Here is a 27,289-nt window from a genome sequence, read left to right as displayed (position 1 = left end):
CAAATATTTCTTGCAACATTCAAATGCTTATAACTCTCTCATAGTTTGACATTTGACCATTTTTTTTCTCAGACTTCAACTGTCTTTCTTTGATTTCTGAGTTTTCATTCACTTGTAAGCTAACTTACTGGAAGGTTTTATTCCCCTACAATACATGACATTAAGGATCACGACATTCAAATGCTCATTACTTTCTCATAGTTTGACATTTGACAATTTTTTTCTCAGACTTCAACTGTCTTCTTTGATTCTGAGTTTTCACTTGTAAACTAACTTGCTGCAAGGTTTCATTCTTATAAAAAAATCTTCTGGGTCCCGTCTTACAAAGAGTTACGATTGATCCAATCAGTCATAACTCTATGGAAATCCATCAGTGTCATAATTTTTAGACAGAAAATTTGCAAAATGTCATTTGCAAACAAAGGAGAACAAATTAAATTGTCAAGAAATCAATGAATTCATGGATATACATTTTTATCTATCAAATTTTTTTAACAAACATGCATTTCAAATGTTGACTTTGCTGGCTTTCCATATTTGCGATTGATCGGATCAACTCTTTGTAAGACAGGCCCCTGGCGTGTGGAAGGGCATCGCGTTTCCAACATGATACAATTGGGGCACAATGACACTTTTACAGACATCATTTGAACATACAAAAGAAGAAAATACATTTTCATAATGAAAAACTGAGCTTTAAGTTGAGTCAATTTTAGCTAATAAATAAATAACCAAGATTAAAGATTTAGCAAATAGTGAAACATGATTGAATCATATTTCAAATTAATACCCAAAACCTTCCTGTTAAAAATGATCAAATCACAAAATTTAGAATCAAACAGAACTCTTGATAGTGTTAGTTAGTTTTCTCTGATTTGTCAAATAAATAGATTTGATCTGGAGAGTCACAACAAAATTTTGACACAGGCTAGCTTCAATAAACAAATCTTTACTAAGCATGTCAATAATTAAGAGATTGGCTCAATCACAGAGAGGCTATAGCCCCTCACAACAGTTGGTTTCAGAATCCAAAGTCAGCAAATGGCAAAAGACGACCAATGAAAATGAGATGGGATTAAACAAACTTCCCAGTTTATCAAAGCTCTCAGTATGACTATCGGCATGTTTAAATGATTGCCTCAATTTTACAGGAAGTTAAAACTAACATTTTTTACACATCTATTGAGGTCAAAGAAGAATAATGCATGAATAGGACTCAATAGCGGTCAAGCAAAGAATGACCATTTGGTTTAACCCTATCACACAATATTTTTTGACTGCGCTGCTCTCTGACTTTTTACTTTCAACCTTTGAAACCAGTTTTGCGTCACCTGGGTACGCGGTTCCGAAATTACGCAACATTACGTAAGTGCATGTCAGAGCAAAAATTGCTCAAAAACATGATTTTGTGTATAAAGTCAATGCAAATCGTGTTTTCAACCAAAAATCATAAATGCATGATTATTTTTAGTTTTCCTGGTCAAAATGTATTTATTTTAAACTGTTTATGATCTCAGAAGAGTCCACTAATTTCATTGAAAAAACAATGAAAAACAAAAGGTCCAAGAACAATGAAATACATAAGAAATTGCAAAAAAACAATATAATACATACTGTAAGAAATTCATCTGATACAGGCACGTGCCCCCCCCCCCTTTGAGAAGCAAAATTAAAATTTGTAATGTAAAGATGCCATGCCATTAAAACAGAGGTGTGCCTCTTCTGTTGAAATCGAGGACTTTTTTTTTTTTTGCTTGTCAAATTTTTTCAGGTATGAAAATATCCTTTATTTGTGGTTGAAAACCTTTTTTGGTTTTTTTTGGCTTGTCAAAATTTTCCTCCAAAAATTTGCCCCCTCTTGGAAAATCCTGGATCCGCCCCTGATCTGATATTGCAATATTTTCATGTACACAAAGAGTTTCTTTACCAAAAATTAGAACATCTGGAGCTTTATTTATGGAATTAGAAGAAAAAGTATGATTTCGCACACTAATTACGCATAAATTAGCATTTTTAGCTCATCCGGCCCGAAGGGCCAAATGAGCTTATGCCGTGGCGTCCGTCCACAATTTCAAAATGCTTCTTCTTCGCCATTTCAAGTCCGATTTCAATTGTTTGCTTTATATGATAGCACTAGGTGGGGGGATTCAAAACTTCTTCACAGAATTTTGAAATTCATTAAATATGCGCATTTTTCAAAATTCACAAAAAATGCTTCTTCTTTATTTGTTGACCGATTTTGATTTTTTTTCTTCCATCTGGTAGAACTTCATGAGGTTCACCAAATTTGTACACAGAATTTTGACCAGAACAATTTTTATGCTAATTTATGTGAAATTAATTTATGCATATTTTTAAAAATTCACATAAAATGCTTCTTTATTTGTTGACCGATTTTGATTTTTTCTTCCATCTGGTAGAACTTCATGAGGTTCACCAAACTTTTACACAGAATTTAATTTTGAAATTTTCAGTAGCAAATTATTTATGCTAATTTATGCAAAATTTAATCATAAATCACAGAAAATGCCTCTTCTTCTTTGTTTGACAGATTTTGATTTTTTTTCTTTCATCTGGTAGAGCTGCGTGAGGTTTACCAAACTTGTACACAAAATTTTGAAATTTTGTCTAGAAAATTATTTATGCTAATTTATGCAAAATTCATTCATAAATCACAAAAAATGTTTTTTCTTCTTCATTTGTTGATCAATTTCAATTTTGTTTGCTTTATATGATAGCTCGAGGTGGTGATACAAAAAAAAGGACACAGATAATTTATTCATATATTTTCAAAATTCACACAAATTACTTATGTATTTGTTGATTGATTTTGATTATTTTTGTTCCATCTGAGAGCTACATGAGGTTCACTAAGGTTCTACACAGAATTAAAGAAATTTTGACTAGAAAATTATTTATGCTTAATTTATAGGAAATTTATTCATAGATCACAAAAAATGCTTCTATGTCATTTCTTCATCAATTTCAATTCTATATCCTCAATTTATGTCACCAATATAATTCACTAGTGTCAACTGGGCTGAAATCAAAATTGCATTAAATTTTGTTGCGAGAAGCCGGATGAGCTCCACATCATTGATGTGCTAGTTAATCACTTAATAGCAACTTGCATGAAATAGATTACTACACAATTTTGTAGATTATGTCCAACACAACTTGTCTGCCAATTTTCGGTGTGATCGCGCGGCCAACGGGCAAGATCTCAGGGGGGGGGGAGGCCTCCTCATCCCATCTCATTGGTCTTTCTTTTGCCATTTCGTGACTTTGGATTCCGGAACCAATTGATTTGAGGAGCAACAGCCTCTTTGTGATTAAACCAATCTCTTAATAAAGATTATTGAAGCTAGCCTGTGTCAAAATTTTGTTCATTTTGACTGATTGGAATTTGTGTAGTGCGCTTGTAAAGTTTCTTTGGGAATCCAATTTACATCGATGGAAATGCTCATAGGCAAGTGATTAATCAACAGTAGTAATTGGTTGCTTGATTTGTAATTGACTGTCAAAGTTTCTTGCAACACACCATAATTCTCAATATTTGGAAATTTTTTAATCTTGAATAAATAGAAACAAAAGACTGTTGGCAACTTGGCATACATGTACCATACAGACAATGAACAAAAAAATAATAGACAATATATTTCTGTGCTCAAATAAAAATATTGCACTGTAAATTACTGATAAATGACTTGAGTTATTTGAGTTTCAGGGCAAGAAATCAATAAACTTCATTTTCTCATACAAAAACAGCACATAGTTCAACCAAATATAGAATAGACTGCAGCTTACATTTAGTAATATCACATTGAATATGCTTAATGTCCACCTGTATTTCTGTTCAGTTTTTACAATTTGAACCTTTCTTTTTCATCTCAGCAGTGTATACAACTTTGGGCTAAGTCAGTTGGTGCTTTCAGAATCATTACCATGTGCTGTCCATAATCATTTTGTCACTAACTACTCTACTAAACCCATTTGCTATGAATGCAATATCATTTAAGCCCATTTACTACATGTACTTTGTTTAATGCAAATTCAAAGTAAAGCATTGCCCATATTATCCACCATCCACTTGGCCGAATATCACTAAACTGTTGATATCCAAGTCCAGTTATACAATTATTTTGGATATTACAGAGTGGATTCATATAACTGACTGCACAGAATGACCAGTGCATTCAATTTTACAAATTAATTCTCTGATGCATCATCAAGTTTTGTGTAAACAACATATAGATGTACATCTTGAACCAGATCAGGTGAATAAGTGGGTTTCATAAAGCAGCTGCATAAAGTTACACACGACTTCTGGCACACCTAGAGCGCGTGTTCTTTAGAAGACTTGGATGCTAAGTAAGCTACATAGGGGACCCTTTAGAATAAGGGTCACGAGTCATGCATAAAGTCAATCAAAATTTATAAACAGCTTTATGAAACACTCGCCTGATGGAGACTACATGGTGATACACAAAATATGGGAATCTATTACTAGTAGTAAATAAAGCAAAGTTGATACTGTATATGTTCAACTTTTTGGTTCAGTTTGATCAGTAGTGACATTCTTAATCTTTGGAGCACCAGTACAGGCATGTTTAGGGAGATAGCAATCCGAGCTGAATTCCTTAAGACACACGTCACATTTGTATGGTTTCTCGTTGGTGTGGCCACGCATATGCCGCTTGAGGTCAGAGGTCGCGCGGAAATACCTGTCACACACCTTGCACTTGAATGGTTTCTCCCCCGTATGCACGCGGACGTGCTTGATGAGATCGCTTTTGGATTTGAAGGTCTTGGGGCAAGCGGTGCACTCGTAAGGTCGCTCCCCTGTATGGCTGCGCATGTGAAGGGTGAGGTTGCTCTGTGTCCCGAAGGTCTTATCGCACAGCTTGCACGGGAAAGGGCGTTCGCCTGTATGGATCCGCATGTGAACTGTCAGGTCGCCCTTACGGCCGAAGCTCCTTCCGCAGGTCTCGCAGGAAAACGGCTTGATCCCAGTATGGGTCCGCAGGTGATAGGTCAGGTGCGTCTCGCGGCTGAACGCTTTTGCGCAGACGGGGCATTTGAACGGCTTCTCACCCGTGTGGCTGCGCATGTGATTGTCCAGGTGGCGCTTTTCGATAAAGCCCTTGTCGCAGAAACTGCATTTGAATGGACGGTCTGAAGTATGGACCCTCATGTGGACTTTGACATGTAAGAAAAATTTATGGCATATCTTGCATTGCGAAGGTTTGTCATCAACCTTTCCCTCTTGCTCCTGGACAACTTGCGCTTCTTCATCAATTGATGCTGCTGCAGATGTTCCTTCAAAGGCATCAGTCTCCTTGTTTCCTTGCGGTGGCAGGTCTTCCTGACAGCGAATAGCAACTCCCGATTCATGAATCATGGTCCCACTTGCAGCAGTTTTACTCTCTAATCTCACTGTTTGACTAGCTGGCACCATTTCATACCCTAGATTACTTGAGTTTACATCAAGTTTATGTCGGCTTGCATTTAAACTACCTATCATCTCCTGATCGACGGTACAATCCTCTGAACCATAAAAATATCTTCTTTCCAGGGAGCTCATTTCACGACCATCTCGCCTCGAAAGAACTCCCGAATAAACACTAGAGACACCTGTCCCGCTCCCATTATGGTGCTGCTGTCCTGGGATAACACGACAAGAACCTTCATTCTTAACTGTCGATGGAATCTGGTCGATACTTTTATCACAGTTAGTTGAAAGCATGCCCTGTTGTGTCAATGGACAATCCTGCTGCTGAGAGCCAACATCTGATTCTTGGAATCTTGCACTTCTTGTATCAGTGGCTTCCATGCCAGGTGGCTCACTAGGTATACACCCCGAAGGAATCCTGCTACTGCAATTTGGACCTGTTGCAGGATGGCCTCCTGCGCAGGAGTCCAGTGGGTTCTGATCATCCGGTAAGGCACCACAAGCATTCCCGGCTCTCTCTACAGTGACTTTCCTTGACTTATCTTGTGGTTGGTTTGCTTCAGGTTGCTCCACAGCTACCAGACACCCTTGATCTTCTTCTGCATTGCAAGAAAAAAATGTAATGGTCATTCTATCAAGAAGTCTATGCCTCATCCATTTAAAGGGATCGTTTAACTTTGTGAGCAGCTGATTAAACAAATTCTCAAACTGAGTTGAAACGTGCGTATGAGTGCCTGTATTTGTCCTCAAAAACCCTGAAACAGACCACAATATAGGATGAAAAACTCTAATTTAGATACAAGTAGCAATTTATTAGCCTGATTTTGAGAACCGTCTAGTAGACGGGTTCAGCTTATGACCAGTTTTCTCCAATTTAAAAAGTCTGTTGGCTATTTTGACTGCCTTCTGTTGTGTGTATCTCCTATACACACACTATTAGCTGCACTGTACATTCAGTGTATACCTTGTACACACTGTATGTAGGTCATGCTGTGTTCATCTAGATTCCCTGTATACACAAAGTCATTGAAACCAACTCCCAATTATTTCAAACTTTGGTTTACATCTCCAAGGTTTTAAAATTGATCCTGTAAATATAATACTTTGAAACTTTTGGGATGGCATTTTTACACTATAAGCCTAATGTTTAGCCCATTTTCAGGAACCAAAAGGAGAATTTTTTAAATCAGAACAAAGTGAAATGATCACTTTAATTTTAAATCCTAAATTGATATGATACTGATTACTGATACAATCTCACATGCACTGAATTCAACAATTACAAAAAATTCAGTTTATAACATAAAGGAATAAATAGGAATGTCTTGATAGCCCCTCTCAATGGGTTTGGATATTTTTGCTTTTCAAATACCCCCCCCCCCCCCCCATTTGTAGTGAAATGGGAATCCTTAAGCCTTACCCTGAAAATATCTACATTTAAGGCTAAGGAATGAAATAAATTAAAATATCAAATGGATTTAAAGTTGAATTAATAACAAGAAGCATTGAACAGATCTTAAGTGAATAGAATGAAGTCTCACCATCCTGGTTTTGAAGTTCGTCTGGTTCTTGTTTAACGGTGATAACAGCTGGATTTGAGTTATCCATTATACACACACAGCACAGGGACCAGTATGACCAAAGAAATACTGGATGAAGATCTGTATAAAAAAAAAAAAGAAGGCTGAAATGATTTGTTATCGATTACAAGACAGGGAAAATTGGGGGGCCTATATCACAAATTTTTTTAGGCTCTACCCAAGCCCACTCAGAAATGCCCCCCCCCCCCCCCAGTCAGGCGAGTGCAAGGTTTGTATGGCCCAGGCCAGGATTAGTTTGGCAACGTAAGGCTAAACCGTAGCTGCCACTCAAGACCAAGGGCCGGTGCAGCGCTAATGCAGTTTTCCACCGGCCGACCTGGCGATGTTAGGAAATGAATTTCACCTCAAATTTGTCTGAATCTTTGGCCAATTATCTAATCCTTGACTTGAATTTCAGCCACGTCAGGCATCGGGAATGGCTGTATTTCTGCTTCAATCTCATCCTTCAAATTTTCAGTCAGACTTCACTCGATGTCTCGATCAGCCATCGTCGTAGTTTTGATATGGACTGAACTGAAGTTACTGACTAAAAATCTTCCTGCAGCAGCCCGCTCTAATTCAGTTTCACACCGGCCGACCTTGCGATGTTAGGAAACTAATTTCACCTCAAATTTTATCTGCATTTTTTGTCAAATATCTAATATCAATCCTAGCTTGAACTTAATTTCAGTCACATCAATCAGGCATTTGGAACGGCTGTATTTCGGCTTCAATCTCAATGTCATATAGTTCAAATTCTCAGTCGGACATGGCAGCGCTTGGCCATTGCCGTAGTTTTGATATTGAATGAAATTAGCGACCATCTTGCAAACACATGGGCGAGCTTCCGCTTCCATCAGCAGATCTTTTGGTCGTTAATTTCAGTTCAGTCCATATTAAAACTACAGAGGTGGATGGCTGATTGAGCGAAGTTTGTCTGAGAATTTGAGGGACGACATCGAGGTTTCAAGCCAAAGCTTTCCGATATTTATTCAGGTTATGATCCAATGCAGTTTCGCACCGGCCGATCTGGCAAGGTTAGAATTTAGAAAACTATTTTTCAACTGAATTTTTGTCTGAAATTTTGTCAATATCTACAGTGTATTCTATCGTTAGTAATACTAGGATTCCTATAGTAGTATTACTAACGATAGAATACACTGTAGGCAGTAGAGGCGCACGGCCAATATTGGAGTCTGGAGACTGTCTCCAATGTGGGAGATTATCTCCAATATCAGAGACTTTTGTAAAGAATTTGGGTATCTAATTTCAGAGACAGTCTCCAGTTTTGGAGACCAATTTCCTTTGTTTACATTTGCTGCAAAAGGATTACCTTGGCGGCAAATAAAAATGTGATAAGGAGATTCCTCATGAAAAATTACCCCTTTTCACCGTCTACTTTAAAAATTCAGCGTCTACTTTTGTTTTGATAAGGATTTTTGTTGTCAATCACACACAAAACATATGGGCTTCTGACCTCAGTGAGACAAAATTTTGGGTGGAAAAAATCATGCTTTTGTTGGTGTTGTTTCTTTTGTCCTTTTGCAAAGCAAGTCTCCAATGTGGGAGATTGTCTCCCCTATTGGAGAGAGTCTCCCATATTGGCCGTGCGCCTCTACTGAGTACTGGTAGTGGTACTAGTAGGGGGAGTGTAGATATTGACAAAAATTCAGTTGAAAAATAGTTTTCTAAATTCTAAGTGCCAGATCGGCCGGTGCGAAACTGCATTAGCACCCAATGAATCATTCAATGTAACTTGCATACAGTGTATGGAAGGCAATCTATTTCACTATTTTATTTGACTCGTCTTTCTTTGAGTTTGACTTTGATTTGTTTTCATACTCATCATGCTCATAATTTCATATTATTAATTTTTCTACATAAAATTGCACAGGGTCAAGACAAAGTCAATGTCAAACTCAACGAAAAGTGTGATTTATTAATCGAGAAGCACGCACACCCACTCAAGAAATAAATGAATATATCTAGAAAATATGCATCATAGGTGATGATGACGTTGCTGGTGTTCTCGTTTCAGCAGCTAGCAGCGCTGGCCCTCCTCTCACCAGCCGTCGGCCATGTCGGCTGCGGCTGGCGTCCGCAGTCGGGTCAACTCGCTCCGGGAATTCGCTGAGCCGGCGAGGAAGAAAAAAACACTTGTCTTGTGTTGTTGTACATAAAATAAACACACAAACACTAACAATGTATTCTCCTTTTTCTGATTATTTAGATTTATCGATTCATGACATAAAACAGTTTCAGACAACTTTAATACTACCTTCTCAAATCTGGAATATCATCACAGAAATTCGACTCGGACCATAGAGATAACTTTGTTCGTCTAAAGCTGGCGCTATTTTTATTGATCAACAACTTTCAAAATCAACAACTTGAAGAAAAAAATCATGACAGTTCAGAAAAATAGAATTTTTTGCTGTGGACTTCGTTCATGCAAATCAATGGAGCTCCTAACAAAATGTTCATATGTTGCCAGGGACAGCACTAGACGGGGGGGGGGGGGGGGGGACCACTATCATTTTTTTTTAATTTGGCCTCATGCCTTAATTTTGGTTTTTAATTAGTTTCTATATAATTGTAAACAGATATAGTGTTAAAAAAACAAAATAACTAAACATAGGACCTATTGTAGGCCTGATCCTGAATTCGTATCAATAAGAATTGCTCACTCATTTTGTAATCTCTCTCTCTCCCTCTACAAACATCCCCCACCCCCCTCCCATCTCCATATTTCCAGCCTCTCTCTTTTCAAATTGATTCGTTTGTTGGCATTTCTAACAAACAGTGATAATATTCTCCTCCGGCCTGCCCGAGTCCCTAAATTTCTTCCTCGTTCCCTATCCCATTTCTGCCCAGTAAAATCGCTGTTTAAAAGTTGTATGCAATGCTATTCACTACATAAACTTTAAGCATGTAGCTGCCTTAGCAGTTAAAACTATAGTGTTTAATATCTTTAAAAAAAAAAAAAAAATTTAAGTTAATCTTTAAATTAATCATGATCGATTGAACTGTTCATATAGTCAATGGCACTGTATTTAGCATTTTGCGTGGTTCGCTCTATCTCCATCTCTTCAAAACCTATATCTCACCATCTTCCCCTGTCTCGCCCCTCCCATCTCTTCCTCTGTCAGCCGGCATCAACCCCCCCCCCCCCCCACTCTCTCTCTCTCTCTTTCTCCCCCTATAATTATCTTGTATAACAAATTACAATAATCTGCTAGTGTACACCTGCTCATTCGAAACCTACCCTTGTTCCCATCCAGCCGTTTCTCCACTCTATTTCGCTCCCTTCGCCTCTCGTGATCCCATGATCCCTCTATTTATTTCTCTCCCCTTTTTGCCAAACTTCCCCCTTTTTCCTCTATTTGGTTCTACCACTTTCCATCACTTACCGCTTTTTCACCATGTTTATATCTCTGTCTTTTCAGCACTACCTAATTTTATTTCTTTTCACTTTCATTATTTCCTCTCTTCCTATCTCTCTCTCTCCCTCTCTAGCCAACCCCCTATCGCTCTGCTCCCGTACCCTCAATATTCATTTCTCTATACCCCCCACACACACACACTCTGGCCCGTATTCTGAAGTCGGGTTTAACTTAAACTCAGGTTTAAAGTTGTGGTTTAAGTATGGGAAGCCAATTGTTACATAAATCACTAACGATAGAGATATATCTCAGCCCATTTGGCTCTCAAATCATTCATAATTGTCTAGGAAGTATATCAGATTATTGTCTTTACCATCGATGAATCAGGAAAGAGCACAGTAAAAAATAAGAAATGTACAACTTAAAAAAAAATTGATACTTTTGGATTCCCATACTTAAACCACAACTTTAAACCTGAGTTTAAGTTAAACCCGACTTCAGAATACGGGCCATAGACAATACTCTCTTTAAAACCTTCAGTCCAAGTATCTCTCATTGATCCGATTGCTAAAAAAAAAGAAAAAAGGAGGAAGAAAAATTAAAACTCGTCGGGGCTTAATTACTTATAGTTTTATTCATTTTACTGTCATTTGACGCTACATCATAATTCAAAAGCAAGAAAACACATAATAGAACAAAATACATTTAAAATGCATTGTCTTACTAGTAACTAAATTATTTCAACATCTACACCTAAATAGTAAACTCCTTTGGTATATCTAAAACTTAAAAAAAGACAGAAAAAAAAGAAAAATACCCCAAACTGCAATGTCATCTATTAGAACTAATTCAATCACTCTCTTGATGACCCGGTTCATAAAACTTGTGCAATCAAAAGCTCTCAACAAATCTTCCGATATGAACCCCCCTTCCTTGTTTCTTTATACATGAGAAAATTAAATATAATTTTATGACATTTTAGGCTTCATCTCCCCCCCCCCCATCCCCTACCTCCCTATCTGAATTGACTTTAGTCATTACTATAATTTGCTGAAATCCCATTAAGTGGCGGACCATTGCAGATACCACTTTGTTTGCTAAAAAAGAAAGAAAAGACCTTTAAATGAAGGTCTTTGCTACAGCAATAATCAGTAGAGCCAACATGATGATAATGATAATACTCAGCTGTTACTCCTATGAATCCCCAAAATGGGCTAATATCATTAAATAAGTTCAGAATAAACCAGTGACTTGTTGGCATATAATGTACCTACGATTTCATCAATTTGAATACATTATTTTGTCAATTGCCCATCTTCATAAAAAACAAAGTAATATTGTGACCAGATGACCAGTTTTGAGTCAGCAACACGTACATTCACAGAAACATTGGTTGATAATGTACCCCCTATATGAAAAGGCACAGATCCCTTTCAATTTTTGCTTCATAATTCATGAACCACACATTGTTGAAAACATGAAAGTGAAATTATTTTCTTACCATTTTAAAGAACTGGTATCTGGGGCCTGTTGCCCTATTTCAAATATTACATAATTCAAGATGGAAATGAAAAGCAATCCACTATGATGTATAATGCTTCCTTACAAAATAGATTATATAAAATATCGAAAATTCTATTCAAAGATAATACTATTTTATTTAGATTAGAGGCTATAATCCCATGCACTACTTAATCAATCACACATTAATCCTAAAATATGAGTTTCAGAGAAATAATACATATTCAAAGTTCAAACATGCTCAGTCTATGAATACTAACTAATGGCTTCAAAGCCAAAAAATCATAACAAAACTAGCCCTTTTTCTTTCTTTCAGGACCTGGCACAAGTTTAACCTAAAACCATTATTGAAACACTAGAACATATAAAGTGTATTAAGAGAGATTGTGCCCTAAAACTGGTGAAAATTGTTACTGCCCAGTCTAATTTCCAAAGCAAAGGTGATAACTTAAAGGACAAGTCCACCCCAACACAAAGTTGATTTGAATAAAAAGAGAAAAATCCAACAAGCATAACACTGAAAATTTCATCAAAATCGGATGTAAAATAAGAAAGTTATGATATTTTAAAATTTCGCTTAATTTCACAAAACGGTTATATGCACATCCTGGCTCATATGCAAATTACATCATCCACTCACTATTTCTTTTGTATTTAATTATATGAAATGTGAAATATTCTAATTTTCTCCTCATTGTCAAGTGATACAATGATTAATTCCTCCCTGAACATGTGGAATTAGCTTTGTTTAATAGTCTATGGTTCAGTCAAGGTTGTCCTTATTGTCAAATCTATAAAAAATAAAATATTGTATGATTCAAACAATAAAAAACAAAAGAAATAGTGAGTGAGGGACATCATCGACTGACTCACCTGGTTGTGCATATCGCTGTTTTGTGAAAAAAAAGCGAAACTTTAAATTGTCATAACTTTCTTATTTTACATCCGATTTTGATGAAAGTTTCAGCACTATGCTAGTTTGATTTTTCTCTATTTATTCAAGTCAGCGTTTTCCTGGGGTGGACTTGACCTTTAAGTATCTATGAATGAAGATGGTGATTGAATGAAACGAGAATCTGCATACAGTACCAGGACACTATCATTTCCATTCACGTTTTTCCATCTAAAAGCCCATAGAAGCAGATTTGATAAAAACTATTGTTCTTGGTTTTCAGGGGCTTTAAGCGTGTTAAAATCCATTGAAAAATGCTTTCTCGCACTGTCAGATACATGTACACTAACAGTATGTATCCTAATCAGAAAAAAATGTTACAGATTTCTTTTTTTTTTATCCACCCTGTACCTTAGGCTAAACAGTATTGCAAATTTGAAATACATGAACTCATGAAGGTGACCTCTATGTATTGAGTGAGATGTACGTGATGATGTTGGGTCAATGAAAATTGCACAAAATATTTACTGCTTAGCAGTGTGATAAGAAATAAGATTAATTGCAAAATAAGAAAAGAAAACATATTGATCAGCTTGGCTTCATATCCTTTTCAAGGTAATTAGTTAAGCCTAATCTTAATTACACAAGGCCAAAAATAAAAAAATAACCACTGATAAACACTGATAAACTGTATACTATAATACTGGAAATATTGAAAACACATTAGTGCTCATAATAACATTGAAGTACATGATGGAATTTTGGTGTCTAAAACACTGAATTACATGTGTATGACACAGTGCTTCTAACGCTTTTACATTACAGTGGTTTAAATGCTTAATTTCATGACTTGGTGCTTAAAACACTACAGCCCATATTCTGAAGTCAGGTTTAACTTAGACCATGGTGTAACTGTGCTAAAATTATGGGAAGCCATAAGTGTCAAAATTTTCATGAAGTTGTATGTTTCTTATGTTTACTGTGCTCTTTCCTGATTCATCGATGGTGAAAACAATCATCTATTTAAACTTCCTAGACAATTATGAATGATTTGAGAGCCAAATGAGCTGAAATATGATATCTCTACTGTTAGTGATTTATGTAACAATTGGCTATCCATACTTAAAGCACAACTTTAAACCCGAATTTAAGTTAAACCCGGCTTCAGAATACGCTCCTATTAGTCTAGATTAGAGTGTTTAAAACACTGCACTGTGCATTTAACACCAGATACATGACACAGGACATGTTGTGCTTTATGATGTACCAGAGATTCAAACAAAGGATTCCATGATAATTATGATGCTTAAAACACCAATAGCCCAGTGCTCACAACACTGAATGTGAAGCAGTGCTGGAAGTCTTGAAAATTTAACAATACATGAATGTAAAACTTTGCGAATGAATGACATTGACAGATTTCAGTGAAAAATTAAGTTGAAGTCATTCTAATACAGTAGCATGAACTTCTAAAGGCTCTGTCACATCATGACATGCTTTTGTTTCTGATATGCGGGGTTGCAGGTTGCCCGCATTGACCGTATCTCACACGCAGTTGCCCACAGAAGCACAAACAAGTCTGATTTGCACGCAGAAAAGATTTGAACATGCTCAATACTCTGTTGTGGGTGAGTTGCGAGTGACAGACGCAACTCACCCGCAAGGCTTGCATGGAACGATGTAACAGGGCCTTAAACAATGACTAGATTAGAATCCTAACTTAAGAAATTACGACTACATGTAACACACATTTTCTAATTATCCACATGTTAATCAAGGTTTTTTTTTTCAAGATCAATTTGGAATGGGAACAAAAGATGCGAATCTTTCAGCTATTCAATCTTTTACCATATCTTTTCCAAGTCCATTTGCCATCCCCACTGTGAGTCATAACCACACTTTTCGAAATAAAAATGAGCAGGTCTCCTTGAAAAGGTCAAGAAAACATGATAAAATGAATTGTGAGAATCCATTTCATGCTGTACTTGTTAAAGGGGAATTCAGTCACCTTGGCAATAAATGTCTTGTGATAATAGCAGAAAAAAGATTAATGAAAATATTGGTGAAAGTTTGTGAAATCCAACAGAGAACAAGACAGGTGTGAGATTTTAAGATTTGAAGTTGTGACCTCATTATGCGAGCAGCAGGTCCATGCATTGATTTCATATACCTGCAATATCATTCAAATAATTTCCACTTTTTTAATAGTTTATGACTCGCAATATTAATTGATTTTTCTTTAGGAGAGGGTACAAGATATGTTTAAACTTTAAAGATATGATGAATGCACAGATGAAATAATGTAAATTTTCTGAGAAAACTGCATTTTATCAAATTTACATCAAATGACCTAGATAGATATGGGGGAGCAGCTTGCATGTATGGATTTTTTGGCAAATCTTCACCAAAATGTTTCTTAATTTTTTTCCTGCTTTTATTGAAACCAACATTCATACCAAAGTGAAATTCCGACCTAAAGTTTCCTCCCATGGAAATACTCGAAAAATAACACTGGTTTTCATAAGGCCTTAGCATCATCTCCATTTGAGTGAATAACTTTTACATGAGGGTAAGTTACACAAAACCATGTAATTGATATGATTGTCTAGCTCTATGAGCACAAAAAAAAAGAATACATCTAATTTTCAAAGTAGTATAAGAAATTAGAAACAAAAATGTCCACAAATTAGTTTATTTTCACCGTCTACCATTCCAATTCCTTCCAGCTATTAAGAAATAACCCAGACTCTATTACTTTGCACAGAAAAATAGAAGACATCTAATTTTTTAAAGGACAAGAAATTAAAAAAAAAAGTTCACAAATGAGTTAATTTTCATTCACCGTCTCCTGTTCAAAGTCCCTCTGGCTAGCTAAGGAATGCCTTGACCATGGCGAGAGGCAGGCAGTAGAGGGCGCTCTTCTGGTTTCTCACTTCCCTTAAATTGATTCATGATTGCAAGATCCCTTTGTCCTTGGCCTTGCTCTGGTCCCTTTTTTCGCTGACACCATATCCCATTTTCTCGTCACAAATCCATCGTCGTTTTAAACCTGGATTCCAAAACATCAAAGAATGGAAAGATAAAAATATCATTATAATAAATGGATCATTGGCGTTTATATAATATTGTGCCATAATTTCAAATTTCCAAGGGGAACTATCCACTCTGACTCAAGGGTTCATTATGCCACCGCGCACAGAAAAATCAAAGCCATATAAGTTGTGTGTTGTGGACGCCAGAAGTGGCGTTGCAGCACGAGCGACCCACTGGTAAGAAATCCACTGCCAATGCGGTTGCGAGGTTAATACTAATACTACCCTCACACTTGTGTGAGTGGGGAACTATCATGTTGTGGAATCCATGGAAATAAAGAGAATTATTGGCCATTAAAATCTTCCCATTATAGGACTCTTTCTTGTTGGTTTTCTCATGGACAGTTCATGCATATGCGTCTTTAATGGGCCTATCATATATAGATATTTGGATGGGGCCTGGGAGGGGGGCATGCATAATTGATAAATGACACAACAGTCAGTACCGTACTTGACCTGTGTTTATAATCAAATCATGCCTCTAAAACCCGGGATTACCATTATCTTATTATTCACTTCAATCAAAGACCCAGCCTTCCTCAACTAACCAGGGGCAACTTGCGACTGACGCGTACTTTGGGCATTGTTGGGTTAGGTAGACCCACTAACCTTGCAACACCATGAACCGCGTTTGGCAATGGATTTCTAACTAGAGGGTCGCGCGTGCTGCGATCCCACTTCTGGTGTCCACAACACACAACTTCTATGGCTTGATTTTTCTGTGCGTGGTGGCATGTAATGAACCCTTAACTTGACTCTTGAGTGAGGTAGACCCTACAAATATTCCCGGGGGGGCCAGTCAAATATATTGCTGTACACACGCGTGACCAAGAAATTTCCAAACACCCCCTAAACAAGTTTTTCTCTGTGTGCAAAATAAACCCTTAACAAGTTTTTCGCGGGCTTAAAAAAAAATACATTTTCGCCCCTAAACAAGATGTCGCCAAAATAATGACCTCGGGGGAAAAAGCTTGGTAAAAAAACATACCCTAAAGCTAAACACGTTTGGCTAGTCTTAAAAAAAAAAAAGCTTTGGGGAAAAAAACATACCCCAAATACCACCCTTTTTCTTGAATATCAGTGTTTTTGATACCCTTAACGAGTCCACGCACGGACCACGTCCAAGACTGAAAACCCCCCCCTTTAAACGCGTTCTTTTGGTCACGCGTGTGTACATCAATATATTTGACAGGGCCCCCCCCCCCCCCCGGGCAAATATTACGATTTACGGTACTTGACTCAAGTCAAATTTCATTTTTTTTTCTCACCTATCATCTTATACCCGTTGTTACCGTTTTCAGCTCTATTCTTTGCTGCCCTGTTTCTTGACTTTATCTTTCTTTTTCTGCTCCGAGTTCGTTATTTGATCTTCAACAAGACGGGCCTCCTTGGTCGTATGAGGGTTCCCGTGTTCTTTGGTAGCTTTCTCCTTTTTTGTCAGCCCCTTGCCGCTGGCTCCGCTGTGAATGGGAGGATCGTAGTTGTAATGTTCCAGTTCATCAAAATGGTCTTCCGACATTATTGCTTGTTTTTTGGCCCGAAAAGTTCGAAGAAGGTCGAGAAAATATGTCGAGTCTTAGATGCAAATGTGAGAATTATAGAAACAGCTGTTACACATTAGCAGTTGGTATAAAAAGGCGATTTCAGTGACGAAATAAACAAGCTGAGCTGAAGAACTTTGTACCTTATTGCGTGTATGTGTATCAAAACACTCGTATTCTTTACCTCAAATTACGATAGTCTATTTTCAGAAGACTCTTATTTAAAGTAAGCAATTTGCTGCCTTGAAATTTGTTTTATTTCATTATTTCTTAATATTAAGATGTTTTTTATTGATATGAATTAAAAGCGTGATCATCAAATCATTGATTTTAGATTATTTTGTTCTAGAGAAATGTGATATCCTCACCTAATTCCTCAACAAATTCATTAGCGAATCATGTTCAACTTGCAGAATAAGACTAGTTTAACCTACGAAGGGGGGGGGGGGGTTGCTATCATTCACACTACTCGCGTGCCACGTCGGACAAAATCATAGAGATATATCAGGGAAGTCCCTGGATATATCTCTATATGGACAAAATACACTGTATTGGGTAAAATTTTAACCAGCTCGAGGGTCCTACTAATTATGGGGGAGGGGGGGGGGGGGGGGATAAGCAGCAATTACTTTAGAATGGGCAAAACTTTCATCACACTGGATAAATAAAAATGCCCAACGTTGGTTGGACACATAATTACCCTCATGGAGCATGCATATGGTTAAATATTTTTGTTTATTTATTTGTTATTTCATTTTTTTTTTTTTTTTTTTTTGGGGGGGGGGCAATTATTGAAATCATGCGAGCTTATAGTTTTAGCTGGAATCATATGCCAGGAAAAGAGGACTGATACCCCTGACAAAAGTGTATGTTAATAGAAAAAAATATGGTAAAGTTTGATCTACAAAGATAGATTTTTTTTTTTTTTTTTTGTGACGTCATTTGTGAGCTGCCGGCTTCCCCCATAATAAATGAAACATCATTTAAAAATAAATAAAAGTAATAAAATATAAAATGGTTGTTATTTGCCTTCAGTATATCAACAGACAAATAATTTTACACATAGTCTTACAGCGGTCTTTCAGAGGTCGATCCTGCTCTCTATGGAATGGTATATACTGTACGTTTCATATAAGGCCTATTTGCTCGTATTTTTTATTTGATTTGGGGCATCTACTCGTTACGGCATTTGATTGACGTCACAAATGAAAAAAATATATATATCTTATTGATAGACCTAAATTCAACAAAATCTTTCTATTTCTTTTCTGGTATTTTTACATCACACTGTTCTTCAGGGTGAAGTTCCCCTTTAATAAAGTCTACTTAATTAAACACCCTCTCTCGTTTCTGTCACAATAAACCATGAAACATATATATTCACCAATTAAAGATGCATATTTTTCATTACTTCTCATCATGACCAAAAGTGATAGATAATATAGTCTTACGTGACCCCGCGGCCTTGAAGTGGGCCGGGGTACGCGCCCCATGGCCCTGGGAAGCGGGGGGTGCTGCGTGTAGTTATTCTCCATAGGAAGCACCCCCAGGTATTCTGGAAGAAAAACTGAAAAATGTCACCAAAATGAACTTAATTTTGTAGTGAACCCCCTCCCCTTTTTTCTTCCAAATTTATCGAGACCAATTTGATCTCACTTGGTAGTGAAAACCCTTTTTTCCTTCAAATTTACATCAACCCCCTATAAAAAAAAAAATCGTTCCCAGGACCCCAGGGTACCCCCGAAAATTTGAATTTGCAGCTCATTATATCACCTACTGACAGGATTGGATTTACGCCAAAAAAAATAAACCAAGGAGTTGCAAAGATGAACATTGTCGAGACAGTCAGGGATGAACAGGGCCAGTTAGTGCAAGATGAAAAAATATATTTTTTTTCTGAACTGAAAAAAAAAAAATGGATAGGCTTATTGTATAGAGCCTACAAAGAATAGCTACATACTCCTCATCTGTTATTGCATTTTTTTTACATTTCTTTGCTGAATAAAATAATAATAACAATAAGTATAATAATAATAATAATGATGATAATAATAATAATGATAATAAAATAATAATAACAATAATTATTATAATAATAATAATAATGATAATAATAATAAAATGATAATAACAATAATGATAATAATAATAATGAATACTTTAATTTCATTTTTTATTTGTTTGATTTTTATTTCTACGTTCACAATACATTATAAAAAATGTTTACATTGTTTGCAGTATACAATATGATAATGATGATGATAATAATAGAAACATATTCATATTGCACCATTTCTCTATGGATATATCTAAATGGCAGATGCAACATTGCTTTCAATACTCATCTTCATTTTTCTTCATTCATCTTCTTCCATCTCTTTCACTGATTTCCCCATTTTTTCTTCCTTTTTTTATCAGTGCTCCGATCCCCCGGCCTAACCCCCTATAGTCCAGGATAGGCCCCATAGAGAAGGGGTCGAACCTTGTTTTTTTCAGATATACAATGTTTTTTTATGGTTTCTTGTCAATTCGAGGGTGCTGATTCCGAATCTGAATGATGCCACTCTTGTAACCTTGAGCATTTTCCGCAAATTGGCAAAATCCAATATGGCAGCCAAAATATGCAAATTACCCATGAAAATCATAAAATTGCCCACACATTAACTATAAAATGCATGCAGTTGTTGTGCAGAAGTGAAATACTCGTTGGAAAAGCGATATTTTACAAAATATTTATTTCTTTGATATTCAAAATGGCCGCCATAACCTCTGTATACTTTATTATGTAGAATATGAATTGGGGGAAATAATTTTCAAACAAGAGCACTATTATTGCATGTGATTGTGACCTACGAGTGGACTTATGTCTGAAAACATGATTATTAACATAACTATGTCATTGTATACTATCTAATGTGATAAATGCCGTATTATGATATTCAAAATGGCTGTCATAGACCCCCTATATATACTGTGTATAATATATAAGAGGGGACAAATAATTTTCACAACATTTGAATTTGCTTGACTATAAAATGCCAATAACTGCGAAATATTGGTGTAAAAATGTCTGTCAACAATGGTTTCTAACGAAACATATAATTACCCTTGCAATTTCGGTAATTATGCTGCATTTTGACATTCAAAATGGCTGCCATAGGTCCTATCAGTATTATGAACAAAGCGAATGAAGAAACAAATTTTCACAAGAGTAAGAACAAAAAAATGAATGTAATTGTAATCTACGAGTGAAATATTGTCTAAGAACATGTTTTCTAGCGAAACATATCATTTCCTTTTTCATGCATGAGATAAATGCTGTATTATAAAATTCAAAATGGCCCCTATGGGCCCTAACAGTATTATCTACAATGTAAATGGGGACAAATACTTTTGAAAGAATTAGAATTTGCCTGACTATGAAATCCAAATTATTCTGTTGTACGAGGAAAATATTTTTTGAAAGCGTGATTTTTTTCTAAATTAAATATAGCATGTAGTTGATAAATACTGTATTTTTACTTTAAAAATTGCTGCTACAAGCCCTTACTATAAAATTATGTATCATGCGTATAGGGAAACTAATTTTCACCAGAATGAGAACCAAAAACGCACGTAACTATGTGATGTATAGGTAAAATTTGGTCTTGAACATGATTTCTAACTAAATACATCACATATTGGTCGAGAAGGTAATAAATGCCTTACTTTGAAATTCAAAATGGCTGCCATAGCCCAAAGTAGTATGTACATTTTAACTGGGGAGTGATAATTTTGACATAATTTTTACTATGAAAATTGCTTAATTTTGATGTAAGTGTTCAGTATTGTCTAAACCCAATGATTTCTAACGAAATATATCATAGCTTGTGTCATAAAGGTGATGAATGCTGCATTTTGAAATTGAGAAATTGCCGCCATAGCCCCTTATCTTAATATGTAAAATTTGAATGAGGAAAGATAATTTCTACAAAAAAAGCATATTGCAGCCATTTGAATATTGAAATATAGCATTTATCTCCTAAATAACATAAGAAATTATCTATTTCGTTAGAAATCATATTTTCAGACGATATTTCACTCATACATGTAACACCATTTAGTCAAGCAAAGCCAAATTCTGTTAAAATTATATGTTCCCATTCACATACATACTAGACCTACCGTTAGGGCCTGTAGCGGCCATTTTGACTTTCAAAATACATTATTTATCCCCTACCTGGCAGAATAAATGATATATCCTGTAAGAAATTATGTCTTCAGACAATATTTTACTCTTAAATCACAATTATATGCATTTTATGGTGCTGACTCCTGTGAAAATTGGTTTCCCATATCAATTGTACATAATACAGTCAATGTCTTTGGCGGCAATTTTGAAAGTCAAAATACAATATTCAACACAAACATGAAACCCGAATAATATATTTCGTTGAAAATTAATATTTTAAGACAGTATTCCACTAATTTACCACAAAGCATGCGTTTTAGCGCTCACCTTGTGATTGTTTATATCCTCTCTCACATCGTACATCATAGTTTTAGGGCCTTTGGCGGCCATTTTAAATATCAAAATACATGATTTATCACATAAATGGCATGTTGAATAATAAATTTCGTTAACAATAATGTTTTTAGTCAGTATTCCGCTCGTTTATCTTAACAAAATGCATTTTAGTGCTCACTCTCGTGATTTTTTTTGTCACCATTCACATTGTACATAATAGTGTTAGGGCTTTTGGAGGCCATTTTGAATATCAAAATACAGGATTTATCACAAACATGACATAACAAATGTTATATATCGTTAGCAATCCTATTTTCAGACATTTCTTCACTCATAGATCATTATTACTTGCATTCCAGTGCTCACTTTTGTGAAAATTAATTTTCCCCATTCATATTGTACAGGGGTCTATGGCGGCCATTTTGAATATGAAGAAAATAAATATTTTGTCAAAAATCATTTTTTCAGATATTATTTCACTCCGGCAGCACAATTGCATGTACTTTATAGCCAATGTGTGGACAATTTTATGATTGTCATGGGTAATATGAATATTTCGGCGGCCATATTGGATTTTGCCAATTTGCAGAAAACGCTCAAGGTTACACGAGTGGCATCATTCAGATTCGGAATCAGCACCCTCGAATTGACAAGAAACCATTAAAAAACATTGTATATCTAAAAAAACAAGGTTCGACCCCTTCTATCCTGGACTACTACGTTATTTGACGCCAACAAAGTAAGAAGAAACTGTTATGCGAACTCCCTCGTTCTCACAATTGGAATGTTGGAATTCCAAATTTTCCTCGCCTCCTGATTTTTAGAGTTGCGTTTGATTGCAGGGCCCGTTGCAGAAAGAGTTGCAATCAAACGCAACTCTAAAAACCATGCGCAACTTGATTTTCAGCCAATCATGAGCAGCGTGCATTTTGGACTTGCGATTGATTTTTTGACTTGGCAACTCTTTCTGCAACGGACCCCTGGAGATTACGTCATTGATTACGTCCACTGGCGGGTAGCGCATGCCCAAAATAAACCGAGGAGAACGATGTACGTGATTGGTTCTTCTAATATGACCACGTGGTCTATTGTAATAATTGTCGGTTCACATTCTTCACGTACAGTGTTAAGTGTCGGACCGGGTTACGTAATTCTGCGAACACGCGTCGTTGAAGGTTTGGCATGTATGTTTGGTGGATATTGAATTTGTGCGACCTCGTGAAGATGGCTGAATCATGGTTTGATTTCAGGTGAACTCGGAGGACACACGCAGCAAGGGACCAGATTCGAGTGTACGCTGGCGACACAAACAGTAAGTGATAACATATTTGTGAACTCCCAAATAGATAAATGTAATTAGAATAACGAAACCTGCACGTTAGCATTATTACAGTTGCTCGCAATCTAATGTGTGAGTAAAATAAAAACGAAAAAAAAAAAACCGGGGGACACCACACAAATCCCCACTTTAATAAAAAAATATGTCATGAAAGCACAACCACTATATGTGGTTGGAAAGAGTATCTTCTCCCAAATAATTTAATACCATATTTACTTGGTATGTCTTCACGCTTGGATAATCAGTAGGTATTATTTACAGTGATGTAAATTTTTATTTGCGCCAAAGTATGGCATGATTGCAATGAATGAACCCCAGCTGCCAATGATGTCATAATCCTACATGAGTTAGTAAACATAATAATTTGCAAATCCCTTTTCAATGACATTAACTTGATAATTGAAACTAAAAAAGTGTTTATTTACAATTATAATGTAGATTCCTGAAAATGTGATTTGAAAAGGATGTTAATACAACTATTGTAGGATTATATGGCATCATTTACACCTGCATTCATTCATTGCAGTCATGCCTTACTTTGGTGCATCAGATTAACATTTACATATCACTGCATATCCGCTGATCATCCAAGCGTTATGGTGTCAAATAATTTGGAAGAACTATAATAATCATATGTGTTCATGAAGATGTGAAGTTTTTTTTATTCAAAAAGTCATACGGTATAATGTATTCACATTTCAATATGGATAGCCAACCAATTTATAATCTAAATGCTATGCAGATAAAACATCCTGGGAAAAATGAGTGCCACGCACAATCTCCAGCTCATGATGTAGAAACATGACCATAGCAGAATTTTCACCGGCCGGGGGAAGGGGGGGGGGGGGGCACGACAAATAAAATGTTAAAAGAAACTCGATCGAAAGCGAGTGAGCGAAGCGTCTTATGTGGCGATTTTGCATTTTCTAAAGTAAATTTGAAAGGCCGTGCAGATACTTTAGGTGAATTGTGTGTTTTCAGTAAACAATGTAAATTTTCAAAATTTCTGAGAGGAGGGGCATCTTCCCCCTGCCCCAGCGAAATTTGCACTTCTTCTAGCGGGAGCATTTAAGGGGTGGAATTTTACCCTTTCAATCATGACTAACAACATAAATTACCCCCTTTTCGAAAACTAATTGGTTGATTTTTTTTAGTTTTAAAGGCTTTTGATTTCCAGAATGAATTATTAGTGCTGTTAAATTATTAATGTTGTTCCTATTATCAGTATCGTCTTCATTATCACCTCCTTAGGTGAGGTCTGCTTTTTCTCTCTATCTCCTTTTCTTCTTATGCTTTAATTGTTTATCGGGGGTGGGGTGGGGGTTGATGGTTGAAACTTATTTCTTTTGTGTGTGTGTGTTTTTATTATCATTATTATTATTATAACTCCCTCAAAGTATTTTGATTTGATATTGTAAATAAAAGAAATCTATAGATTATAAGTATGTTTGTGTCTTATAATTATATTCAGAGAGATTTCTAGAAAATTTTGTTTTGTATTACTATTCCCTTTTGATTATAGATTAGGAATATGTACAGATTCATTCTTAGTTTACTTTTGGAATAATCTTTTTTAATTGTTTTTGCATCAACAAATATTATTTGTGTGGGTGTGTATGGCTCTATTTTGTGACCTGAGAACGTCCCCCCCCCTATAAACTACTCAACTGTCGAAAAGTGCGCAAGGGAAGTAAGAGCTTTAGGAAAATATAAATTATGATCAAGGAGATGTGATGGTGGTGGTGGTTATAATAATTATACGAACAAAGACGAGAGCTATTAGTGCTCCTATTATGCACCCCCTCCCCCGAAATTTTTCGGGATAACCCCACCGCAATATTTTTTTGGGCCGGGCTGCTCGCTGAGATTTGGCTTTCAATTCTCGCAAAACTTTTGAGACCCGATTTGCGACGCTCGGATTCGCAGTTACGAAATGTACGTAATATCGCGTTGGTACAGGCCAGACCAATATTTTATATTCCAATAAGGTACTTTAACAGAAACAAGCATGCCTACCTACAACACATATCAATAATACCCCCCCCCCCAAAAAAAAAAAAAAAAAAAAAAAAAATGGGAATTCAATTCCAAAAGCACAATAATTACTTGGGGTATCACATACTTTTTTCATATTAAAGAACACTGATAGCAGTCAATATACAACTAAAGATCCCTTTAAGATCAATTAAAGTTTTAGGACAACTGGACAACATGTTATGATGTCGAAATCACGTATACTATGTAGATCCTCCGATTTGCAACTCCCCTTGGTAAAAAAGTATAGATATACCAGCAAAACCTCTATTTTTGCTCATTCTAATAATAATATGCATTAATAATTCTATCCATTAATGAAACCTCTATTCCCATATTGTTCACTGTGATTTTTTAAGTAGATTTTCCCCCCTGTTTGATACAATTTAGTCTAATATTGTGATATATTTTGACATTATTAAACAAATATATACATATCGTATTTCACCCTTTTTCTTTTCCTTCTCATTTCCCCCCATTCTTGGTCTTGAAACGTTTTTGGGGTCCACGACCCTCTAGCCCGACATCTGTGTGGGGGTGGGGTAGGCGCGTATCCAGGATTTTGAACGCCGGAGGGTCGACCTGATTTTGGCCCCCCTATGCACTTTTCGAAAAATAGCGCCCCTCCCTCCTCGCAAGGCAAACATAAAATTGTTGAATTCTATCATAGTCACATGAAAAAACTTAAGGCTATTTGAAGATCACTTTTTCAAATGATGTGTTCGTGAAAGAAAATCCATGAATATATGTAATACCAGTTAAAAAATAATAAATGCGACCGTGATTAGTGCGAGCGATTTTTTTGTTTTCTGTTTTATGCATTTGGGGGTTTCAATTTCGTTTGACCTCTCAGCAGAATTGAAGCTGTAACTTCTTTACAAGTCGTTTTAGAATATCCTTCAGGAATATCATTGATAACGTGTTGGAAATGATGCAATCTCGAAGATAATCTACCCAATCTCCTCATCAGTGAATTAGCTGGGATTTAAATGCATCCAAGGTTTGTTCTTACACACAAGATAGCAAGATAGGCTAAGGCATAAGTAAATAATGCGACCTAATATTCTGGTATATTTCATGTATATTGATATAAAATTTAACATTCTCAGCAGTTTATAATCATAAAAAAGATGCGTATGTAACTGAATAATTAAATGCGAGCGCGAAGCGCGAGCTAAAAAAAAATCAATACACTGATATGAAAAGAGACCTGGTTATAACAGTTTACAGTGACTCATGAAGAGGATATTAAATTCAGAGCTTCTCTCGTTCGAAAATCAGTGTGGCACCCTCTAATACAAACATCAGTTCGGCGCCCCATCATTCAAACATCGATTCGGCGCCCCCCTAGGGACCCCAAATTCGAACATCTAATCGCCCCCACTTGGAAAATCCATTCTGCGCCCCTCTAGATCGAACATCTATTCGGCGCCCCCTAGTTCAAACACCAATTCAGGCCCCCTAGTTCGAACATCAATTTGATGCCCCCCAGGTAGAATATCACTTTGGCGCCCCTCTAGTTCGAACATCATTCAGCGCCTCTTTAGTTCGAAAATCTGTTTGGCGCCCCCTCATTCAAACATCGATTTGGCGCTCCCGTAGTTCGAACATCACTTTGGCACCCCTCTCCTAGTTCGAACATTGATTCGGCTTTCCCCAGTTCGAAAATCAATTGGCGCCCCCAACTAGTTTGAACATCAGTTTGGGGCCTCCCCTAGTTCTGACATCAATTTGGCGCCCCACCCCTAGTTCGAACATCAGTTTGGGGCCTCCCCTAGTTAGAACATCGATTTGGCGCCCCCCAGTTCGAAAATCAATTTGGCGCCGCCTGGTTCAAACATGTATTCGACGCCCCCCTACGGCCCCCAGTTCGAACTTCGTTTCGGCGTCAACTAGTTCGAACATCAATTTGGCGCCTGTTGATTTGAACATTAATTTGTCGCCCCCT

The 27,289-nt window shown here is 36.5% G+C and overlaps 1 protein-coding gene and 1 long non-coding RNA gene across 3 annotated transcripts; both read right to left on the bottom strand.

The window, feature by feature from the left end:
* Positions 1-1,351: 1,351 nt before the first annotated feature.
* Positions 1,352-9,398, bottom strand: LOC129263713 (zinc finger protein 260-like). Of its 2 annotated transcripts, none has more exons than XM_054901618.2 (3): positions 9,311-9,398; positions 6,994-7,113; positions 1,352-6,048 (listed from the first exon to the last, which is right to left on the bottom strand). In XM_054901618.2, the coding sequence occupies exons 2-3, from the start codon at positions 7,058-7,060 to the stop codon at positions 4,544-4,546; spliced, it is 1,572 nt and encodes a 523-aa protein (XP_054757593.2). In that variant the 5' UTR covers positions 7,061-7,113; positions 9,311-9,398; the 3' UTR covers positions 1,352-4,543. The 2 variants fall into 2 exon arrangements, with proteins under 2 accessions (XP_054757593.2, XP_063957182.1); XM_064101112.1 differs by having other exon boundaries at positions 1,352-6,051; positions 9,311-9,396.
* A 1,632-nt stretch (positions 9,399-11,030) lies between these two features.
* Positions 11,031-17,649, bottom strand: LOC135154546 (uncharacterized). Its single transcript, XR_010293928.1, has 2 exons — positions 17,189-17,649; positions 11,031-15,877 (listed from the first exon to the last, which is right to left on the bottom strand). It is a non-coding gene; the product is annotated as an uncharacterized LOC135154546 (long non-coding RNA).
* Positions 17,650-27,289: the final 9,640 nt, after the last annotated feature.

This window comes from Lytechinus pictus, chromosome 6 (assembly GCF_037042905.1).
Source record: "Lytechinus pictus isolate F3 Inbred chromosome 6, Lp3.0, whole genome shotgun sequence".
NCBI lineage: Eukaryota > Metazoa > Echinodermata > Echinoidea > Temnopleuroida > Toxopneustidae > Lytechinus > Lytechinus pictus.
This window is presented reverse-complemented; position numbering and strand designations above follow the sequence as displayed.